The 18,014-nt window shown below is 39.3% G+C and overlaps 1 protein-coding gene across 1 annotated transcript; it reads right to left on the reverse strand.

The window, feature by feature from the left end:
- Positions 1 to 1,261: 1,261 nt before the first annotated feature.
- Positions 1,262 to 17,864, reverse strand: RBP1 (retinol binding protein 1). Its single transcript, XM_064720845.1, has 4 exons — positions 17,152 to 17,864; positions 16,356 to 16,534; positions 4,658 to 4,759; positions 1,262 to 1,435 (listed from the first exon to the last, which is right to left on the reverse strand). The coding sequence occupies exons 1-4, from the start codon at positions 17,222 to 17,224 to the stop codon at positions 1,382 to 1,384; spliced, it is 408 nt and encodes a 135-aa protein (XP_064576915.1). The 5' UTR covers positions 17,225 to 17,864; the 3' UTR covers positions 1,262 to 1,381.
- Positions 17,865 to 18,014: the final 150 nt, after the last annotated feature.

Here is an 18,014-nt window from a genome sequence, read left to right on the forward strand (position 1 = left end):
TTCTGTGAGTCTGGGATTCCATGTTAGACCAGGCTTTCTTCAGCAGGATTAATAACAGTGCAGGTTTTACAACAGGCTCTGCTTAGAGAGGATGGCAGAATTTGTTCCATTTACAGGTCTGAACTGCCCCAGTCAGCTCTGAGTCCCTGGGGAAGGCAAAAGCAGGGCTGAGGAGAGGAGCTGCAGCAGAGCAGGGAAAGGGATGGTCCCATTCCAGAGCATGGAAAGGGATGGTCCCAGTGCAGAGCATGGAAAGAATGGTCCCAGTGCAGAGCAGAGCATGGAAGGGGATGTTCCCAGTTCAGAGCAGGCTCTGCTGTGGTGATTTCCCCACTGGCTGAGTCCCTGAGAATGCCTGATAACAGCTGCTTCAGGAGACACCTGGAATTCCAGGTTACATGCTAAAGCCTTGTGAATTTAAACCTTTTAGGATTTGATGTGAGCTGGTGGTGCTCACTGTATCCAGTGTGTTGATGAAAATCTGGCATTATTATTGCCCTAACTAAGGTTCAATCAGTGGTCTGATTTCACCTGCCAGGCCAAGGCTCTCAGTGTGCACAAGAACAGGGGACTGTGATGGGCATAAAATATCTGCAAATGATACTGCACAAATGATACTGTACAAAGCAATGCTGGTCTCATCTTCTGTGTGCTGTGTGTACAGTTACAGACAGTTTCTAGCTCTGACCTTAGTGTCTCCAGAACAACAACAATAAAAAAATTGCATGGGCAGATATTGGCTAAAGCATTTGGAAAAGCATTGCCCCTTAGCCATGCTTCTGTAAGCATTGTTTTTTTCCAAAATCTTCATCCATAAATTTACTAGTTTGGAGAAATCAGATTTTTTATTTTTGATGGAACACTTCTAGTATAGATCTATTTCACCAGAGCTAATGGTAACATTCTTACTGACTTCAGTAAATTCAGGATTTAAGTGCAAGCTGCATCCTACAGCTCTCATTTGCTTCCTTAAAACTGCAGTCCACCATTTAAAAACAAGGCTGAGGCTCTGAAAGGGTGATATTGAGAGTAAAAGGGTGATATCTACTGAGAGTAAAAAAATAGCTTACAATGTCTAAACCTCCAACATCTTGTTTTATACCTAATAGTCCTTTTTTGGCAGAGTCAAGAATTATGGTATGCACACATTTAGAGAGTTTATAAAGTATCTTTAATAGGCATTTCTAAAGATAGCTTTATTTGCAGTCATTTTTTTCAGTTTCCTAAAAATATTTTATTCCAACTATATGGTTCTAATGTGATCTTCATTTCTGTGTTTGCTCTTGTTGCTGAGGATGCTCAGTGCTAACGTTTGGAGAGTTGCTGGCAAGTCAGTAAATTCTGTTGTTCTGTTGTTTTTCACTCCTGTAGCAGCAGAAGCTCACTGCACCTTCTTAAAGACCTGCTTACATGTGACTCCACACACTCTTATTTCCTAGGAAGAGAAAATAATTAGAAACTACAATTTTTACTTAGGACACAAACATTATGGATTCACGTGTATATCCAGCTGAATTTGAATCCATGATTTTCTATTAAATTAAATTGGGAGGTCTGTACATATTTTAGCCTATTCTTCATCCTAAAAAACCCCATCTGGTTTGGGTTTGTTTTCTGCTAAAAGGTGCAGACCTTGAACTAGGTCAATAATCTCAATTGACATATTATGGCTGCTCTGGGAACCCTGAAGAAGGGGAGCGAATGATGCATCTGACTCTATGAATATCGGAAGGCAAATTAATTACTTTATCATACTTTATTATTCTATACATCTAAACTGAATCTGGCAAGCACTCAACTGCACTCAACTACACAGAAAGTCATGACTGTGAGCAGACAGTCCTGACACACACACACACACCTGGCCCTGACAGGCCAAGGGAACAAAACACCCTCACTGTGGGTAAACAATCTCCACATTGCATTCTGCTTTGGCACAAACACAATAAGAATTGTGTTTCCTTTCTCTGAGGTTCAGAGAATGTGAAACCCAGAAATATTCTTGGGAAGAATTGTGCCTTGCTTTTCCCTGTGAGGAGAAATGTGGGGCTACAACACATGTTGCTTGACCCCAACAAGAGAAAATGCTCCATGCTGAGTTGGTGGGACAAGAGACTGAGCAGTGACTTTGGTTGGGACCTGTTCTCTTCACTCCTGCAGAGGAAACCCAGAAGAAGGAGTGTGCAATAAGGGCTGAGAGATTTGCTGACAGTGACAAAAAACTATGGAGCAGAAGCAATCAATACAATAGAAAAGGGCAATAAAACTCAAAAGGAAGTGGGGAATGGTCAAATAAGTCACTCACATAAAATAAAATCCAAAAAGAACTACAAAGTACAGACCACAGAATGAAATAAGGAAATAGGAAGCGATAAACTCCTAAAGGATGTGGTCCTACTTTCTGCAGAACTGTGAAAAGAAAAAATTAACACTTGGCTCATTGTGTAAAGTTCAATAAGATCATAAAGGTATTGAAGTATCCATTCTTTAAAGGTAACTGCTCATTGTATTAAAGCTCTCTCAAAAGGACAGGACCTAGTAATCTTAGCTGGTCAAAAATAAGATACTAATGGGGACTCTACTGTACTTTTAATGGAGAGAGCTGCATTAACAAGATTAGAGAAATAAAGAGGACATCTTTTGAAATCCATGAAATAACAGAAGTGAGAAAATTGAAAGATTGAGGAGTGGGCTCTAAAATAATTGGTTACTTCTTTTGCATGAGTTAATTTTGGACTGAACTTCTGCACACATGGGAGACAGATTGTGGTTTTATTGCAAAGAGCCTGGGTGCAGGGCCCTGCTGGGATTTGGGGTTTATTGCAAAGGGCCTGGGGGCAGGGCACTGCTGGGAGCTGCCAGGCACAGCTCAGAGCAGGACTGAGAGAAGAGAGGGGTAGAGAGGATGAGAAGGTAAGAGAACAAAAGCATAAGAGAGTAAAAGGGATAAGAGAGTGAAGTCCCCAGTCCAATACCAGAAATCTTCTGTGTTGAATATTCTGATTCTCACTCACCGATCTAGTACAAGATACAATTCCTACAGCATTTACATACAGCCTATAAGAATCATTACATTACCATACTGTGCTACATTTTAAACCCTAAAAACTCCTCTTTGGGCCCCTTCTGCCAAGCTGGCAGGGTCTGCTCTGGCCCTTGGACCTGTCTGGAAGCAGAGGGTGTTCTATCAAGAGGGGATTACCTTCAGCCAGCCACACCATTGTTTTCCAGTTGTTCAGTAATTGAGGGATCTCAAAGCTTGCTTTCATTTCAATCTCGCTTATAGTTTCTATATCCTCAAAATCTTTTGCCAAGCAATCATATTTATAATGCTTTCCTGTTTCATCTTCCCCAACAGTGTGGAAATACTGACAGGGGCTTCTTGGGGGGAGTGTGCCTGCACAGGAAATTTGGGTATCTCATTTACTGCTGCCTCCCCTCCTCCAGGTGAGGAGGGAACACTTTAGTTCTCCTCTGGAAGGAGAGTAATAATTGGCTGAATGTTGAATCTTTTCTGGTGCCCTGCTCCCACAGTTAACATGGACTGCCCAGCCAGGTTTACGGGGTGCTGTGGAATCCCAGTTGGACCAAAAACACATTGCAGAACCTAGTTTTGATGAACCAACATAGCAGACTTTATTTACAGTGATTTGTCATCTTGACCTAGTTTGATGTGGACACTTCTTTCCTAAAAATTAATTAAAGCAGAAAAATATTCTGGCTTTATTTTGCCCAGAGGACAGCATATTGTACACTGTTGTGACATTTGACAGTATTTGTTAAACCAAGACTTTTTGCTTAAATTGCCAACATACTGGCCAATTTATTTCATTTCCATGATCATGTTTCTGAGCCTCAGCTATGAAGTCCTCACTCACACAGCAACCTTCTCCTGCCTGTGCTGCACCAAGGCCAGGTGGGAGATCTGTCATAGCCATTCCTCTCCTCAGCTGCATTCTGGAACCACCAACACTTCCTCAAAATTATATTTAGTAATAGGGGGCTTGAGGTGCTTCTGCAAGGATTTGCTAACTCTGGTGCTGATTTGAACATTTAAAATATATCCATTTAGATTGTTGAATGCTAATAGCACTGCACAGTGAGGAGAAATGGAGGTTGGAGTTTATTATCCCAGCAGGAACACTGCCTTTTACCCACACTGATGAGAGAGTGAGGATGCTATAAAGAGTTATAGGACAAAAGAACAGGCATCTTTTTTCAAGTCCTGTTAATTTAGAAAGATAAAAATGACAATCTGAAAAAACCATCAATTTCAAAAGCTTAATTGCCATTTTAGTTCTCTAGGCTATAATGTAGTGTGGCCTGTAATTATTTTAAGAGAACAATTGTGTATTTTTTCCCTTGCTTTTGGGTGCTCAGTTTCACAGCTCCCATACTGAGCATTTTACAGACTGTGAGGGACATTCTGGTAAATATGTGCACATTTCAGCCTGGTGAGTCTGGACAGACACTGAGCTTTGAAAGGCACATAAAAACATAATGGCTCCAAATGAAATTGTTGCTTTAGAAACAATTCAAGTGCTGCACCAATACCCAATTATGTCCAAGCAAGCCAAAATGACACAGCACATTCCCTGCTGTGTTGTAGGTAACCACTTGAAGGGAGGGGCATTCCAAACCTCTTGCATGCTCTTACCAGGTGCATTTCATCTCCTTCAATCCACTGGGTCCAACCACGGCCCTCCTTCTCTCCATTCTGCACACAGAGCAGCTTATCTCCATCCCAAGACACGGTGGTCTGACAAAACAGACATGTTTGGGATTACTGTCATATTCTCTGATATTGTGATTAGTTCTCTGAAGCAAAACTTATCTCTAATGGTGAATGTATATCTCATGAAAAGAATGATGGGATAGTGTTGTACCACTTAGGATAATTACTTAAGAAATGAGTTGAATAGAAAATTGCTGCCATAAACTGGAGGGATGAGATAAAGCAAGAAAAAATACCACCAAAACCGTTGTGTAAAACACACTCCTCTCTCCCTGCTGAAAAATGCAGCAGCAGAAGGGCCCTTCTGCCTAACACTGTATGTGCAAAAGGAGCTGAAAAGTTAAGATCCAGCCTGGTTTTGAATGATTCCCCAGCCACTCTACCTGAGAACAATTCCCATTTCCTGTGGATGAACAAAGCTTTTGAACACAGAGCTGGCTTTTCCTCATTCTCAATCTGCCTTCCTTCCCCCAGCAGAGTGGTTTGGAAGGGTCAGCAGATTGGGAACTTTGCAGCATCCTGCAAAAAAAGGCTGGGGGACTTCTCCAGCCAGGACTGGCAGAGCAAGCCAAGAGTCAGGTGCAGTAATCAATACTGCAATAATCAATTCACCAATATTGTGTGAATATTGGTGCTGTCCTGGGGCTTCAGGAAAACCTGATTTATACAATTCCTTCCCTCTATGACAGTGCAGCCTGCTCCTCTGGTCAGCATTTACTGACAATTTGCCTTTCCCATCTCCCTGAGACAAAGAGAAGCAATGCTCTGTAAAACATTTACAGAGGGAAGAGTGGTGACAGTTTGTGCTCCATGAGGATAGTTTAACATTAATATTAGCACATGGCCTGTAAATCAGCTTGTTTGAAGGCACTCTGAGGACTAAACAGGGAATTGATGTCTACCTTGTAAAAGGCTTGAGCAGTCAGATATGGAGAGATGAAGAATTCTGATCTGTCATTAAAGGACACTTCCTGCATCCATCCTGTGTAGTTCCTAAGAGAAGAAGTCAGCCTACATTCTTCCTTTTGGTAATTAAGCCCAGTTCAACACTCAAGATCTATTCAGTCCTATTTATTTAATCTGTGTGTGTCACAAACAATTAATTCTTAAATGATACCCGTGACAGGCACTGTCTTTGAATGAGTGCAGGCAGCAGCCTCCTCCCCTGGGAAGCTTTAGACTAAAGCAGCATGGAAAATGAATCACTCCAGAGTGCCAGGACAGAGAATCATGGGCAAGGCAATGGGATTGATCCCTTCAGTCTGTCTGCACCACATGGGGGCTCTGACAAACAAACTCACATGTCCTTGCTAAAAATCTCTCTAATTTATAAAATGCATTCACAAATGCTTCTGTTCTCTTTTGTAAAGTGATGTATTTAAACCAAGCAGTAGATAACATTTTATGAAACCATATCCTTTTAATGCAAAAAAATGCTAATGCAGGAAGGAACAACATACTTGGGTGAAACTGTTCTGTTGTTAATGTGGTCACCATAAACTAAATCCTCTCCCATGTCTGAATCTGCACACATCCACTGAAGGGATGGAAGATAACAAATAATAGGAGTCAAAGTGAATAATGTTTAATTTATAAATTAACAGCTACAAAATTCTGATTCTAAAAAACGAATGTAACTATGAATGGTGAGTTGTAGATGTGAGGGATACTCTGGAATGAAGCATTTGTATGTGGAACTTTGCTCAGTAACTCCACTTATTTGTATCCACTGAGTATTAGCTCAGCATAGTTTTATCTTTATTCTAGCTTAATAGTTAAATTTGGTGGGTTTAGATGTGAATTCAGAGGCAAAACACCATGATAAAGTAGGATCCAACTTTATTGGTCCTAATGCTCAAAGTCAGTTGAGAGTGTTACATTGATTTAGTACACTTGGGGGAAATAGAGAAATATTTGTAGCAGCACAAGGAAATGTTAACTTTTTAGCCTCCAAGGATGACTGAAATTGTTTCATCTCAGAAAACAACACACTTTTTTCCTCAGGATTTTTTGTTTTTCCAGTCAAGATTAGAAATTGTTTTTTGCAATTTGCTGATAACCACCAAGAGTCTAAACCCACAGACATTGACCAAGCTGTCTTATCAGACAATATTCTCAGGTATCCTCTGCCTTCCCTTTGAGAAATATAAAACAGTGAGGGATATGAGTAAACCGCACAATTCCTGGTTTCTGTATGTAGCTGTTTTGCTCTGAAGGTTATAAAGGGTAGAATACATTGCAAGAGAACATAATGTAATTTTCTTTGTTAGCAGGAACAACCACTTTAATCAGTGGCATCTGTATCCTTTCTTTGGGTCAAACTGTAATGTCTCAATGTCTCTTTTATTAAACTAGTAGAAAAAATATAAAATTCTCTTTTAACTCAGATTAAATACCTCTACTGAGACACACAGGGAGTGTTAGCTGAGGCTGAATTGCTCTGGCTGCTCCAACATCCCACCCTCTACAACACCTGAAGAAGAGCAACACTTGCTTTACAACATTCCCAAATATTGCAATCAGAACATAAAAACAACACTCCAGAAATACTGTAGGGCAAATGTTGTGTGTATAATCTCTCTTGCTGTATCAGAGAGCAAGGATTTATTTTTGAGGATTGGATCAGGACCTTGCCATGGTGTAATCAGGGGCTTGCAGACTGCTCTGTGTGACCCTCTGGTCCTTCCTGGCACACACTCCCAAGATAAACAAACACTTCACCTTTTATGTAAAGCTGCTTTTCCTAGCAAAGTGCGCCTTTGTGAGGAACCTTGTTTGCCCCCATTTTGGTAATAGCATTACCCAAGGGCTGCCTGGTTACAGAGCTGCTGCCACCTGCCCAGCAGGACTGAAAATCCTGCCCAGGCTGGGGACAGGGCAGCCCAGGCTCTCAGCTCCTGCTCCTCATCCTGCTCCACAAGCAGGCAAACCCAGGGGACATGCAGAGCTTCCAGTGGCAGAACCAACCAGGTGAAAATGGAGCATTTCTCTAAAACTGAGCTCTGCCTTTTTGAGCACCTTGTGCTACTTGATAATACATCACAGCCATTGTTTATTCCTTTCAACAACACAGTGCATAATCTAGCTCACCATGAGCAAGCTTGACTCTTGCTTGCTTTCCACCTGCTCATACTTAACCCTAAGATTCACACTGTCCTGGGTCATGTGCATGTAAATCTGTAGGAAAGTTCAACAGAGAATGGTGATGGGTGCAATTAATCACCAGTTCTAATAATACTAAATATTGTTAGTCACTATAGTCCAATATTATTATTAGTCACTTATAACGACTAATTATTATTTTAGCATTTTATTATATGTAAAAAAATTTATTTATTATTATTTTGTTATTTAACATTTTATTACATGTATTAACATATTATTAATATATTAATAATAAATATATTAACAATATATTAATAATTAATATATTTAATTAATATATTTAATGAATATATTTAATAGATAGTTAATATAAATATAAGTATTATTATATATTAATTAGTCACCTATAGTGACTAATTATTGTAATATATAAATATATTATAATGATATTATTATAGTCTAATATTATTTGACACTATAGTCTAATACTATTAAGTCACCAGTATCAATAATACTAAAGGAATGCCAGAAAAGGGGATGGACTGAGGTAAAAACCTGCGAGTCTTGCCTCAATTTAACTCTTCCCAAAAAATCCAACCACCAGCACTGCACAAATTTCAGATTATGTACACTTTGTTCTTGAGGTGTAATACTAGAGAATGGAGCACTTCTGGGGAGTGGAAAAGCCTCTGAAGCCTGAGAAAACAAAAAATGTTCAAATTTTCTTTACTTTTATGGTATGGTTTCTGTAGTGTTTCACTTTTTGTGTACTACTTAGGCATCCACATACTTTTGTTAGTGATTTAATCTCTTTGTGTTATGAAGTTTTAAATTCATATGCATAGCACTGCCTAAATCTTCCTGAAAATTAAAGGTGGAGGAAATGATAATTAAAGCATTCTCATTACTGTTTCCAGTTATGAGACAAGGTAGATTTATTAAATGAAATATTTAGCAACCCCTAAACAAATTCTTGACTACCTATCTGCTTTTTCTTTAGTAGCAGCAGCTGTAGTGAAACATTGCACAATTTCAGCTCCCAGTGGCAAATCATCCTGATACACAGGCAGAGACAGTGACTTTTGTAATTTACTGAAACAGTCATCAAACATGTGAGCAGAGTCCTTTGCATTTCCCATTGAGGTCCAAGTGCAAAGACATTTGGTGCTGGCTCTGCACAATATTTCTCATTCCCCTGCTGGCAATTCCTGTGAGCCTGCCTGGCTCAGGGGCTGCAGCTGAGGGTGCAGAATGGATTTTACAGATGAATGGAAAAAAAAAACTTTTATCCAAGTAGTTCATGAACATTTTTTGTTAATGCTACATAGATTTTTGACACGTTGCCTTTACAAGTACGAATTGCAGCTCCCACCTTTCATCAAAAATATGATATTGATTTCTATCTGTAGCACAAACACAGCAGCATCAGTTCTATTTTTCTGCTGCTTCCCTCAGTGCTGTCTCTATATTTGGAGCACCAAATGACTGCAAAGCCAGGCATGCACCACACTCCCTGCTCCATCTTCAGCCAGTAAGTCTCTGCTTGGGACAATGACAGCCCATTTTACAACTGCAATTATGATCTAAGAAGGATTAAAAAATGGAAAGGATTTTTTTTTTAGGTCAGATGAAACAGAAAAATCCAATTTGAGCTGTGTCTTGTAAATAACAGCAAAGAAAATATCCTGGAACTTTTGGTCAAACACAGCCATATCTCCAGCAAGGTATTTAACAACTTCTCAAGATAAACCATTTCATCTGTACTAGGTATCAAAGTGATACAAAAACTTCTTGTAAGCAGCTTTTTTGGGGAAAAAATGAAGTGTTGATAGAATAAACTGATGTTGATGTCCCAGACAAAGTGCAATAGCAGTGAGAGGGAATTCTGCCACGTGGTCACTCCCTATGGCCTCTGTGCAGGAGGCTGCTCCAGAGACTACAGCCATGGGCAGCTTTGTCCCCTCCCCCTGAAACCCCTTTTGTCAAAAGAGATCAATTCTGCATTAGATAATTAATAGTCTAAGATAAAGCAATTCAGTCTTTCACATCTGTATCTGGAAGTTCAGCCGCAGAAACTACGGAGAAAACAACAACAAACCCGACAGAACAATGCCTGGAAGGATTCCTGGAATCCTTTATCTCCAGATGCTGGTGCTGGCCAAAGGCTGAAGCTACTCAGCCACGCTGTGGCTCAGCCACAGCAGTGTCCTTTGCTTCTGTCACTGTCAGCATCACTGCTGCAAAAGGGGCTTAGGATTGGATTGAAAAAAATCAGATGAAAAGTAAGCTGTAGGCACATAGGATCAGATCCTAAATGTTCCAATTCCTTGTTTTGAATCCTTGATCATAAGAACAACAGAGCAAAGCAAAGCCAGGAGATGTTCCAGGGTGTAGGAAAGTGAAGGTGCAAAGCTCTGGGCTGTGCAGCTGACAGTGTGTGGGGGAGGAGGAGAATCAATACTTTACACAGTCCATACTATTTTATTTCTTAGGAATGGTGGCTTTTTTTCTTACCGAAATAAAATTGTATTCAAGCAATACAAAAATAGGAAAACTTGTGTACATCCCATGCCAGAAAAAAGAGTAAAAGCCATCACATCCAATTCACTCTGTGCAACGACCAGAATCGATTCTAAGACACTTAGTGTTTAAATTAATGGCTGTAAGTGATTTATCCCCTGTGTAATTTTGGCAAGATACAATTGTACACAACACTAATGGTTTGTCATTCAAAATTGGATTTGTTAAGTCTGGTTCTCAGCTTTTCAGCAGATTCTGATTGCTCTTTCTCCATTCATAGCTCTCAGAGCTTTTTGAGTTCACAAAAAGTGAAATGCTAAACCTATCCAAACCCACTTTCCCTGCAGAGCTTGCTTGTGCTAGCAGCAGTTCTGTGAATAACTAGCTCCAAAGCTTCTAATCAGCCTCGTGGTTCAGACAGGAATCCAGCCCTGCAAAATGTGAAGTTTATGACATTTATATGGGCAAAGATTCCATTTGCTATCACCGTGTAAATGTGCTGAGCACATCACTTCCAGGCAGGGACTCGTGGCCAAGGAGCAAGCAGGGTGGGACAAGGCAGGGGAAAGGGGGAAAGGAAACTGCTGCTGCTCACTGAGGCACACACAGAAGGACCAGAGTCCATTCTGACACAGCCTGAGAAGTCCACATATGGACTTCTGCTCTCTGGAGCCTCACAGGGTTGACTGGAGGACTTTTCTCCATCTTTTTTTGACAGCAGTTTGTAAAGAGCCAGAAATACCAACAGAAAACTATCATAAATTCTACCTCTTTTAAATTACACCTCCCTCCCCACCAAAATAAAAAAAAAAAAAAAAAAATCAGGGATTATGCCAATGAGGAGCTGGGGACATTACAGTACTGCAAAGAGACAGGAGGCCCTGAATGCGAAAGAAGACGAGCCCCAGCACAGTAATTCTAGAATAATGCTTGTTCCACCAAAATATATGAGAAAATACTTATAAGCCCAAAAGGGCAGCACTGGAAGGGTAAAGAAACAAAATCAGCTAAAGTAAAAAGCTAAATCAGAGGGATCAAGTAAAGACATATTGCTGATCTGGCATCTCACTAGACAGGCACTATTTATTTTGAATCTTCTCATGCTGTGGGAGATCCCTCCTGTAATTCCATGTACTGGAATGTTGTTTGTTGGTTGTTGTTTTTGTGGCAGCAAAGTCTTAATTCCCAAGCCTGCTCAGAACTAGATTAACAGCTGTGAATTCCATTTGTGTAACAGAGCAACCTGCCTAAATAGTTAAATAAGCTTCACAAACCATGTGATTTTGTAATAGGGCTTTATTCTGACCTTGCAGTGGTAGAAATCAAATTATGGCCAGAACAACTACCTCCACTGCAGTTTTCTTGAGTACAAACCTGAGAGGAATCAGCGTCACATTAGGAACATTTGTTAATTAGAACAGAGCCATGATCAGTTTTGAACAACTTCAGCAGGACATGGCACCCTCAGGTGTCTGTGAACAGTCCTTGTGGGTCTATTCCAAACACTAACTGACATTTCACATGGTGAGAAGTATTCTAGATCTGATGTGGGAATTCCACAACTCCCAAATCCTCCTCACCCCACCCCACCCCAGCAGGTCTTAACTAGGACTACAAGTTCTGTTAGTTCCAATAAAGGAAACCTAAACACCCACTTGATAACTTACTCATGGTTATATGCCCCTTGTATTCAGGTTTAGATAACTAAATGGTTAAGATGTATTATTTCCCACATTCAGTTTCAAATTCTTGCAGTTTTCTCTGTTTCCCAGTTCCCTGCCTTTGTCATTTCATTTCCTGCTTCAATGGAAGAAGAAAATTACTGTATCAGAGAGCACAAGGTTCTGAGTTACCAAAGCACCTCTCATATGCTTGGACAAATACTCAGTTATAACACAACTCTTTTCAGTTATCCAAGAAATTCTGCTCTTCTATATTTACAACATAAAATCTTCCTTGATTTTTTAACACATCACTTGCCCCTAGTTTCTGTCAAAAGATATTAATTCTGCATAAGATAGATTAATTAACACTCTGAGACAAAGCAATTCAGTCTTTCAAATGCCTGAACAGCAGAGAATAATTATAATGCAAAAGTCTTCTCTGACTTCAGCAGCAGAATCACTAAAAACCTAAAAATTTTAAGAAAGTGATTTTTGCATCTGAGCTGTCTAATTTTCAATCTGCTGTGATTCATTGAATGCAAAGACTTCCAATGTGAAACTTCAGCCTTTGTTTCAGCATTTTAAGGTTTTTCAGTTAACTTTTTCATCATTTCTTTACTAAACACTAAGTAAATGACACTGTGAAGGTACAGAAGGCTTATGTGCCTTGTTCCTATGTGCTATATTCCTATATTTCACACTGTAGGTGTTTCACCAGCCTCACTGGTTATCACTGATAGTGGAAAAAGGGAAGCACAAGTATAAATAGAGATATTTATTATGGTATTATGGTATTTATAAATGAGAGATACTTTCAGAGACAGTTTTGAATTAATTTTTTCAATAGGGTCTTCCTCTTGCATGCATAGTAATTTTTTTCCACAGTAATGTTTATATACAAGAAACAAAATTTCATACTTAGAGTAACACCTGAGATGCTAAATTAATCACAATTTGAGATTGTAGAAATTCTCTTTAAAATTGAGACTTCATGATGAGACTGGAGCTTCACTGAGAATTAAGACAGCAGGATCAAAGACTCAGTGTGAGAAATACCAAAGCCAGAGCTCTCCATTTAACTTTAAATTTCTATCTTGTACATACTCCATCTGATAATGTGTTGCCAATTAAAACTATGAACAAACTCTTCAAAGCAGTAGAAGCTTAACTACATGCTCCAATTCACATCATGTGAGAAAAATGTAACACAAATTAATGTTCTAAACTTCCATCTACACCATCTAATGCACACCTTGGAACATTCGCAAGGAATGAAAGATGCTCCTGAACTTTCATTTTACGTTTGTGCTTGAAGCTGCCAAGTTTTTAACAACCCTGCATTGCTAAGTATGTTTGAAGTTGCAGAAAGATCTCTTTCACAAAATTGCCAAGTGAATAGATTTAATTTTTATCCAGGAGATCCAGTCCTGGTGGAAAGCCTGAGGAGCATTGGTACCAGCTGTCATTTGTGATCTCTCCTGTGCTCAACCATCCCCATCTTTGGTTTTGCAGAACACAGAAACTGCATCTTGACCTAAGCTGCAGGGCTTTAGTGTTTCCAAAGTCACAAATTTTCACTTCCCAACAGAAACAAAATCCTAAAGGACCTGATGTCACCAGCTGCCGTTCCCTCTATCCCTGCAGTGAACAGTCACCCAAAAATATGTGCATGCAAGAAAGCCAGGCTGAGGGTCAGCAGAAGAACAAACTGAAATTGCTGAAGTTTATCCTTCTCAATTAACTCTCTGATCATGAAAGTTCAGACAGGCTCCCAGGAGTGACCAACTACAAAAATGAAAAACCCTAACTGCAAAGGAGGAGAGGGCTTGTGCTATCACCAGACTGTCAAGTTCTTAATATCAAAACTCCAACATCAAAAATAAGTATCTGCAAAAATTTTTAGCATTTCCTGCTCATGGAAAGCATTGATTTGGAATTCCTGTAGTTACACTCTACCCTGACTGGCTCAAGGATATGTTTTACAACTGAAAGGTGAACACAATTTCAGTGAATTACACACAGGATCTAACCTGTCCACCGTGCTGATATTATTTTTACAGATATGTTAACTCTAGCTAGATGATATATTCCTCATTAAAAGAAAAAACAATCTATATGTCTAGGAAGAATTAATTCTAAGATTATTTTTGTTAGTCTCCTGATGATTGCTCTGCTGTATAGATTAATGTTTAATGTGTAATTTGTCTTATCCATGTTACTTTGTACTGCTCACGTATTGAGCTCCTTGGATAAAACTTGCCCCATGGTCTGCTCAGTCCACAATATAAATAACAATAATTGATTCACAACATTTCCCATTACACAGGCTGGCTATTAATGATTAAGCCTTTTATGGCATGCAGTTCCACAGGCTCTACATGAACAAATGGAGCACCAAGAATGATATTTAACATTTGCTTTTATGATGGTTTTCTTGGTAACACCATACAGGGAGTGGTCCAGCACCTTTTATAAGCTCCATGACTCTTCGCTCACAAGACTCCTTCTGCACTGTTGGTGCCATTTTGCTGCTTAACAGCTGCAAATTTTGCCTGACATTATGGTTATCAGATTTGGACTGAAGTCACCTTAGCAAGACAGCTTCTTGTACTGTTATTTCATTGACAAAACAGAGGTGTCATGTAGAAAAGAAATCTTTAAGAGAAAATTGAACTATAAAGTGTGATGTGCTCCTACAAGGTAAATGGAGCACCAGTGGTCAGTGACCTGGACTGTCCAGCTGGAGACACAGAGACACACAGAGATCTCGGGGGGGTTTCTGTGGAATTACATCCCTAAATCCTTCTTTAAAAAACCCAGTCAGAGGCAGTGACTACCCCTGGTTGTTTGGGGTTTTTGTCTGTTTGTTTGGAACAGGCAGGAAGCTGCTGGTACCTTCTGCTTCCAAGGCTGAATAGGCATTTCCCACCAAACAGTAAACAGAGAAATGTTTGAGTAACCTTTGAAAGTAGGCTGAAGTAGCTTCTATGCCAAATCAATCACCTGTTGTGGTGACTGGAATTCTCTCTCTCTAGTTTCTTCTTTCTGGTTTAACATTTTGAATCCTTCCCTTATCACTCAATTTAGCAAAATAGGGTAGAGAATTTTGGTTTATTAAAAATAATAAAATATTACTTCTTTACACCATGCAGAGGATGGTTAGTTCTTCAGATGGGAATTAATGGTATTCAAGTACAGATAATGCTTACACAGGGACAGTTCTGTGCACACACAAACCTTTGGAGCAGATGTTTTGATGGTAATTTAATCACCTCAGTCTTAAATCTTTTCTTGGGCTCCTAACTGTTCAGTGAATCTGGACCTCAATATCCTAACTAAGAGCATTCCAGGAACCAAAATCACAAGATTTTGCCACTGGGGCACTTTCCTAAACACAAATGCAGCTGCTCCTCCCTTTTGTGAATGCTGGATTCTGCACTCTATCAAACTTGTACCCTCTGGAACAAGGACCACAGAGGGATTTGCTGAGGCACTCAGTAGCCAACCATTCTTTTTCTCTGGTTTTCACATTTTTTCCCTTTCCTGCCACTATCAGAGCAAAAGCAAATTTGCAAATCTTAGTGTGAGAGAAAAATATTGTTTTTAAATAGCACTATCTTTCTCAGAATGTAAACCTATTAATTCTCTTTTATGAGATTTCTCCTCTAGAGTCTCTTCTGAGATAATTTTCTTTTATTTGTCAACTTCCTAACTGTAGAATATTGCCAGTGTCATGCTGCCAAACTAATAGGTGAGAACTTGCTATTCTCAAGTTCTCAATTTTTCCTCTGTAAATTGATATTTATCAGTCCTAAATTAAAAAGCAAAAAGAGCTCATAAAACAGAGCTATTGTAAAACAAAGTCCCCAGTGTTTGCTTATTCATTTCAGTAAGATTTGTTCCAGTGGGCTAATTAAGTGTGGACTCTAATAAGAACACCCAGGCAATCTTTAAGCACTTGGCCATTCTCACACAGGAGCAGTGCCTGACCTTGCAATCAGTGGATTTCCTCTACTGTAAAACCTTACTCATTAAGGAGGTTCTGGAAGTGACCCTGGGTGTCTTTCTGACTAACAAACATCCCAGTATAAATGAGCACAGCTTCACTGAGGTTATTATTCACTGATTGATGAAATTGCTTTGTGATCCTGATTAAAATTAGCATTCCTCTAATCTAAAGGCATGCTGCAAACTATAGGTACCTCTTGGCAAACTGAGAAGTACAGAAATAATTTCAGGAATAGCCACCAGGATGGTTAAAAGATGTGTTCTGAGAAAGGCCTCAGGTGATCAATAATAATTTTGTTCCTTGCTGAAGTTCTACTTCTTACCATGCACTTGCGATCATCCACCCCAGATAAATCCTCCTCAAACTCCTTTCCTACATCAAATTCCATGATGTAGTTTCTAAAAGTGCTTAGTGTTTTAATGATCATATGATCTCCGTTCTGAAGGATTTCTTTGTCAGGCTTTAGCAAGTTTGCTATTTTTCTTACAGCAACATTTACATCTGAAAAAGAAAGAGAGTTATTTTTATCCAGAAAGTCTTCCAAAAGAAGAAGCTTGTTGCTTCTAGGGAGAACTGAAATGAACAAAGATAAATAGATGTCCAAATCTTTCAAACCAGCCTTCCCATCCAGAAAAAGGATGGAACCTAATTCTTATAGCTTAAATAACTTAATGTTTCAATTTTCCAATTATGTGAAATCTATAAAAAATACCATTTGTATTTGACAGTTAATAAGGCCTCTAATATTTCTGCAGAGATACTAACACAACATCAAATACAAACACACAAAATTGCATAAAGTACTACACTGAATCTTTATTAAATATGAAAATTTTACTGCTTTTAAAATTATAGGAAATTCTTTTATGTTTGGAATCCACTACATACCTCCTCAAGCTATGTAGTTTAATGTCTGTTAATGTAAGCTTCAAAATGCTAAAAGGTAGAGGCTGCTTAAGGCAAAACAATTTTGCTTAAGGCAATCCTTAAAGTGCGTTTCTGAAAAGAAATACTTCTCACAAAAATGACTTATGGCTGTACAAGAAAAAATAGATTCACATAAAGAATAAGAAAGGTGGCATTGATTATTCATACAAGAAGTTTGAAGGGAACCTTACCCAGTGCTTTCAGATACTCCTCAAAATTGTCATTGCTGACCATTTTCCAGTACCCATTGAAGTCTGCAGGCATCCCTGCTCCAGGTGAATGTCAAAATCACTGCCTCAGAACTGTGGGTTGATTCTGCACCCCACAACTCACTGCCTTGCTTTGTGGCAAGTTGGGACTCTGGTTTCTTTTATCTCTTTTTTATACCATGGAGCTATGCAAGTCCTTCTAATCCGATTATTGCTGAAGTGCTGCTTTTAAATCCTTCTACAAGGCTGAGCCTTTGAGATTTCTACCATGACAGCAGGATGACTTGATTTAAAACAAATGAAATATTCACCTTTCATATCACTGTGGAAGGAAATCCGTTTTAACCATATTACTCTTCATTCTTCCTGCCACTCAGAAAAAAAATACAAGCCATCCAAACAGTTTTAGTTTGGGATATTAGCCAAAGCTATAAAAGTTTGGGATATTAGCCAAAGTTATAAAAATGTGTCTTTTTTGAGCCAAATTCTTCTTCTTGAATAGGTTTCAGCTACTTTATGCTTTCTTCCAAGAAAACAATCGTACAGACCCTTTCAGTCAAAGCCATTTGTGTCTGGTATTCCTTTAAGTTGTTCCACGAGCTCCTGAATCCTAAAGAACCACCCGTGGAAGCTGCTTGGCCAGCTGGGGGCTCAGAAGCACCACTTAGGTGGAAACTTGTACTGGGAAGCAGTGGTTGCTCTGTACAGTGATAAATGCTACATCACTGCTACATGAATACTTGCAGTTGAGGAGCTCTGAAACACAGAGTTTTACACTTCATAGAGTTCTGGATTCTCTGAAAGTGACTCCTGTCAGAAATGAGACACTCAATCAGCATAACAGG

This window comes from Zonotrichia leucophrys, chromosome 9, assembly GCF_028769735.1.
Source record: "Zonotrichia leucophrys gambelii isolate GWCS_2022_RI chromosome 9, RI_Zleu_2.0, whole genome shotgun sequence".
Lineage (NCBI taxonomy): Eukaryota > Metazoa > Chordata > Aves > Passeriformes > Passerellidae > Zonotrichia > Zonotrichia leucophrys.

Bases quoted from the DNA above. Each gene is read 5' to 3' on its own strand.
- RBP1 (XM_064720845.1), bottom strand. From the start codon at position 17,224: ATGCCTGCAGACTTCAATGGGTACTGGAAAATGGTCAGCAATGACAAT. The intron at 4,760-16,355 runs GTAAGAAGTAGA...CTGTTTTGTCAG, and splicing joins TGGATGATCGCAAGTGCATG to ACCACCGTGTCTTGGGATGG. The intron at 1,436-4,657 runs GTAAGAGCATGC...TTCTCTTCCTAG, and splicing joins AAGGAGATGAAATGCACCTG to GAAATAAGAGTGTGTGGAGT.